Source organism: Marmota monax, unplaced genomic scaffold (genome assembly GCF_021218885.2).
Source record: "Marmota monax isolate L192 unplaced genomic scaffold, Marmota_monax_Labrador192_F-V1.1 WCK01_AAM20220418_F8-fsc00638, whole genome shotgun sequence".
NCBI lineage: Eukaryota > Metazoa > Chordata > Mammalia > Rodentia > Sciuridae > Marmota > Marmota monax.
This window is the reverse complement of record NW_026693899.1, coordinates 117584-123583: the sequence shown is the minus strand read 5'-3', so window position 1 is coordinate 123583 and position 6000 is coordinate 117584. Positions and strand designations below refer to the sequence as shown.

Here is a 6000-nt window from a genome sequence, read left to right as displayed (position 1 = left end):
GGGGTTCCCTGATAATTATTTAGTGCCAGTTTTTCTTAGTTGAAAGAGCCCTTGTGAGAGAAGAAACTAATAGCACTTTTCACAGCAGAGGACAGAGGAATGAGTAGAATCAGGTGAAGAGTGCACCCTGGCAGAGAATCTCACTGATGGCCTGAAAACACTAAGTTTAAAGTCAGAAAAGGATAGGCAGGAGAGGGAGAGACAGGTCATAGAGGAGAAGATAAAAAAGAACTACAGTATGGGTAGAACAGAGAGGGATTCCTCTTCATTTCAAACCTCACCCTAATGGGTCTTAAAATGAAACATTAGCACCTATGTACTTGTATATTTTATTACTAATTAGACCTAACATACTTGTCAGTTTTGATTGAGGTGTTTAGTGTACAGTATGCTCAGTTGAGCAGGGGTGAGCTCTTTTAGATCAAGATTGATGTCACAACAAGTAATGGAATGTTTCACTTAGGTAGTTTGGTTCTTTGATATCTGCAAATATTTTCAAAACACAATATTTTTCAAAAGGTTTCTACATGGTATTTTGTTATGAAATATTGCAAGAAATAACGTGGTTTGAAAAGTACTGACAATACTGTAAAAAGTAAACAATTGGCATTTCCATTTTCACTTACAAGAATTTCCTTTTTATTTATTTTTTTACTTATATTGGAAGTTTCATTTGTTTTTCTTTAAAGAAGAAGGCAATGAATGACTTCAAGCCCACTTCCAAACAAAACACAGCTGTATTATGTTATTTGCTCCCTTTTCAGTATTACAGCCTGGGAGAATTTTTAAGTACTATTTACTTATTGATGACTTAAAATATCTGTTTATCAATAGGCTATTCCTTTAATATTAAATATTATAATGATTTCTACAGTTAAAATGTTTACACCTAACATCTTTTTAAAAATTTTTTTAGTTGTAGATGGACACAATACCTTTTTTATTTACTTAGTTTTATGTGGTGCTAAAGATTTAACTCAGTGCCTCACACATGCTAGATAAGCACTCTCCCACTTAGTCACAACTCCGGTCCCACATAAATCCTTTAATTTAATTACAAAATTGTGTCCAGTGGATAATATTAAAGGGTTGAGAGAATAATTTGGCTGAGATACTGGTTGTAATTATCCCTATATACAGAAAAGCAACCTGTGTCCCAGTGGGGTTAAGTGATTGCCTCAAAATGGAAAATTCATGAGAAGGCACCACCAGGCCCCAAGTAGTCATTGTATAATTCTATAAGGTAGAGACTTTCATAGAAATATATACTGACCATGTGCCAAAGATTGAATTCATGAATGAGAAATTTAGAAACATGACAAAGTTGGTTGGAAGGACATGGGGAAATCATATATATATATATCAATCACAGAGTCTGTTGAAAAAAACGTTGTAAGAAAACTGCAACAAACTGGGGGTACTGTATATACAAAACTGGATAATATTCTATAAGGCAAGAAAACCCTAAATTTTGGAGTTACATTTTCTAGTAAACAGAAAATATTTGCAGCTAGTTAATCTTTCTTAGTTTAACATTTAACTTCAGAGAGTTCATGTACAAATGTATAGTACTAGTTAGTCAAAGTTATCTTCCTCTATAGCAAAAGTTAGCAAACATTTTTATATGGCACCAGGTAGCAAATATTTTTGACTTTGTACACCACAGAGACATTGTCACATCCATCTAGCTTTGTTATTAATATTAATTTATATTAATAGCACTATTAATATTAATAATAATTAATATTAATTATTAATGTTAATTAATTAATATTCATTACCTATTGCCAGTAGCTGCTTTCTGCTTTCAGCCGCTATTGGCAATAGGTAATGAATAAAGATGACTCTGTTCTCATATGTCTGTATTTACATCAACAACAACAAAAGAGACAATGGCTAGATTTGACAGGACATAGTTTTCTAATCCATTTGTCCTAGATTGGACTGAGGGAGATCCCATATCCAACATTATAAGAAATTAAAAGTGTTGGAGATGTGGGGAATTAGCTCAGTGGTAGGGCACCCATGGGTTAAATACCCACTACCCCCCAAAAAATATGTTTTAAGGAAAAATTAATCATATTGAAAATTCTTTATATTTAGTTATTATCACATATGACTTAGAATAAATTCACCTATAGCACTACTACTATATGTTCATTGGGATGCTAGAAAGAAAGTAAAAGCATCATTTCAATTGTTTAATGAAGTACAACATTGAGGTAATAATAATTTCATAGGAAAGTTATTCAAACTTTAATGAATATATGAAGAATATGCCAAAGTCAAACTGTGATTCTTTTTTGGATTTCCAACATGTAGTACCAAAATTTTACATTCCTTTTTATTAATTAAGCATAATCTACAATCTAACAAAAATGATTAATCAGAAACTGAAGTTGTGTGTTAATTATGATCCATTGAAACATTTTATATTTGCAGTATAAGGTTTTTATAGTATCTCCAGCTTGCAAAACTAACATTAAATACTGTGTGGATTAATAGCTGTCAAGTGTGCTCTACTTTCAGTATAAAGTAATATAAATTAGCTTCATAATTTGTCAATTAATATAGTTCATCACTTCTGAAATTCTTTTAACTCTTATGCGCACTTACTGCTATAGTTACAGGTACATATTTTTCTGAAAAAAAATTTTTCTTGATTCTTAAGTTATAAGAAATAACTTTGGTTCTGTTTTTTTTTTCTCTCTGTATTTCAGTTTCCTGATTGAGCAGGCTACAGAGATAAGACATTTCTGAGTAAACTCAGTGGAGAGTGAACCAGACTTAAGGCAATGACCCTGAGCAGCTACCATCAAAAACCTTTGTGCTATTTTCTCCAGCAGTTTTTCTCATTAAAAAATAAATACACTTTAAAGCATTTTCTTTTCCTAAAAGTTATTCAAGGTTGAAAAATGAATTCATTTCATTTAAGAAAAAAAATCTATTTTTTTAAATAATGGAATAGTCTTATTAATAAATGTTTAGCCTCTTTCTCTTTCTGTCTCTCCATCCATATTCCCTCCCACTCACATTAAACATCTTTCATAAATCAACGTTGTTGTGTCCTCTAGAAATCAAGTAGCCTGTAGTTTCCTATAGAACACAGTTCTCACTTTATATGAATAGTTTTTGGCAACAATTCTAGAGCTCATTTCCCCAATTTAGAGTTTCTTTACTCTCATCAGTCTACCACCACAGCAGAATTTCTTAATTATGTTGTTAAAAATATCATGTGTCATGCAATGCCCACTATTTTGCCTAAATATGGGTATTATTAGTAAACAAATAAGCAAAACTGGAAAAAATTAATATCTCAGGCAACAGAAGAATACCTTCAACCACGGCTATATTGCTAGTACATCAGACTCAGGAGAACAAAGCTTAGAAAGGTGTTGCATATACAGTCTCACCTCCACCCAGCTTTCTTTTGTAAAGGCTTGCCTTTGCCCCAGACCTTAGATATCAAACATTTATGACCAACTTCGGGGGAAAAAATAAAAGTCACTTCCTGTTGGAATATGTTCTCGGCCAACAACATCAAGAAGATGAGAAAGTCTGAGTTAATGGCTGAAGTTATTAATTATAAACTTAATTTTTGAAGAAAAGAAATTAAGTTTGCTATAGCAATTGAGTTGCTTTGCTAATAATTTCTTTGATACTGAATTGGGTTCTAAGGGCAGCCTTAAAATTAACTAAAAGTGAACTGGCATAAAACAGCAGACATTTGGGGGCTGTAAGTCTGAAGTCAAGATACCAGAGGACTGTGTTCCTCTGCAGTCTCAGGAGAATGTGCATGCTGTTCCAATGTCTGGGGACCCAGGCGTTCCTCACCCAGAAGATGCCTCTCTGCTTCTGCCTTCACATGGTATTCTTCCTGATTCAGTGTCTAAAGTTCATTCTTCTCATAAGGACACCAATCATATCGGACTATCTTCCCTTCCCTTCCCGATGTATTTTGGGTGTGGGAACGTGGCTCAGCAGGGACGCGCCTGATTGCAATAGAGGAGACCTTGGGTTTCATCCCTAGAACCGCGAACAAAGAAAAGAAAAAAAGTAAATGATTCCGATTGCATTTGTTAAGAACTCCATTCTCAAAAGGGTAAAACACCCGTGGAAACCGAAAGCTATCCGTTTCAGGGCCCATTCCCTTTGTCCTGACGCAGGGCAGGAACCCGCAGTCCACGCCCCATCTCGTAGCTCCGCCCCAATACCCCTGGGCACAGCCTTGCCCTGCTCGCACAGGTGCACGCACTGGCGCACGCGCTCATGCTCGCTCGCTCGCCCGCAGGCACCGCCAGCTGCTTCTGCGCCCTGGGTTTCTGGGAGGCCTGGAAGAGGCCGGCAGACGGGGGAGAAGGACGTACCTTCCAGTCCCCCAGGTACTTCCTGCTGACTGCTGCCTGGGCTCTTCGCTTCTGGTCCCACGGCTTCGTCGCCCTCTGGGGAGGCATGGCGTCACCTTTCCCCTTTGCAGTCCCCGGTGAGGTCCTGGGGACTCTCACAGAGGCAGCCTGGGCCCTCACCACCGTTCTGCTGTTGGCTTTCCCAGAGCCGGGAGGAGAGCCTCAGGTAGGGCGGACTTCAGTATCCCTCGCTGTGTGTGGCAGCGGGCACTGTCCTGGCTGGAGAGGCTTCGGGCGAGGAGTTGGGCGAGGCAGTGCGTGGAGAGGGGGCGCGCTGTCTGTCGCTGTGAGGCACATGGCTGGGTGGATGCAGTGGAGATTATAGTTGTAGGCCAGTGGGGCAGAGGAGGGGTGTGCTGTTCCTGGTGCTCACTCCTTCAGGCGGCTGAGTGGGTGTGGTGGGGTTATAGAGCTCATAGTTGGGTGTAGTTGTGGGACAGTGGAGGGGGTGTACTTGGGAAGCTGCTGGAGGTGGAGCCCCTCTCCTGAACTGGGGAAGGGGAAAGGGAGAAGAGTAAAACACGTGAATTCAAGGGAAGCTTGTCTCTATTGTTAAAAGTATGGATGTATCATATTTTAAAAACTGTTCTGAACTATATCTGCAAGTGTTTTTTTTTTTCTTCACAGAAGTAAATTCCAATTTTTCAGTGTAAGTCCAGCCATTATCTGATTTGTAATGATTCATTTTTTAAAATATACCAATGGCTTCCATATTTTAAAACGACCCATTTTATGGAAACCATTTTTGAAAGTCCTCGCTTAATTTGCCTTATATTTCACTATTTCCCAATAAGTAGAATTACTCTCCATTGACATTTTTCTTTATGCTGTGCAAAGGATATATTCGTTCTGAAATACTTTGATGTGCATTCTTCCAGTGTGTCTAATGCATGCCTCATGGAAAATCAGTTATCAGTTGGTTTTGTCTTAAAATGAGAGATAAGCACTGGAACTGAAATGGTCAAGTTTTTAAGGCATTCACCTAATGTCTTCTGATGACATTTTTCTCTATTGAGACATGTATTTTATAAATGCATGTCTTTGTAATAACACACATATTGCATGCCTTTTGTTGTTTATACAACCAGTTATAGTAAGAAAAAGTTTTTTTGTTATTGTTTTTATTTCACATTATCATTTGATGGTTTTGAACATGTGTCCATGTTCAATAGGTGGGGATTTATTAAATTTATGATCAGCATCTTGATAAAAGAGGCTGTTAGCCAAGTTAGGGTTAATTTTCATTTTACCACAGGGTCATATGTCATAACTAGATTTCACTTAGGGGTAACACAAGTTAACACCAAAATAGACAATTAAGAATATTAACATATTAACAAGCACTATTAAAATTAATTTTTTTTGCCTTTGAGATTTTACCATGGGATTGAGAACTACATGAGGAATATCTCTTAGAAGTTATTTTAAGTGTAGAAGCTTAATACATTTGCCTAGATGCAACCAAGCTTATATATTTTAATTGAACTACTAAAACCTTAAAATCATATCACCTTTTGATTTTCAATATGTAGAATACTTTCTGAGGGTTGGTTATAATTGTCTGAGTTCACTTTATAATTTTTACCATTAAGAG

The 6000-nt window shown here is 36.9% G+C and overlaps 1 protein-coding gene across 4 annotated transcripts in view; it reads left to right on the top strand.

Annotated features, from left to right (window-relative positions):
• Nucleotides 1-4231: 4231 nt before the first annotated feature.
• Nucleotides 4232-6000, top strand: part of LOC124105659 (uncharacterized) — a 64844-nt gene continuing 63075 nt past the window's right edge. For all 4 annotated transcript variants that reach the window (XM_058585175.1, XM_058585174.1, XM_046462873.2 and 1 more), the window contains exon 1: nt 4232-4382. In XM_058585175.1, coding sequence (XP_058441158.1) covers nt 4270-4382 — 113 coding nt within the window. In that variant the 5' untranslated portion in view covers nt 4232-4269. The remainder of the gene's footprint in view (nt 4383-6000) is intronic.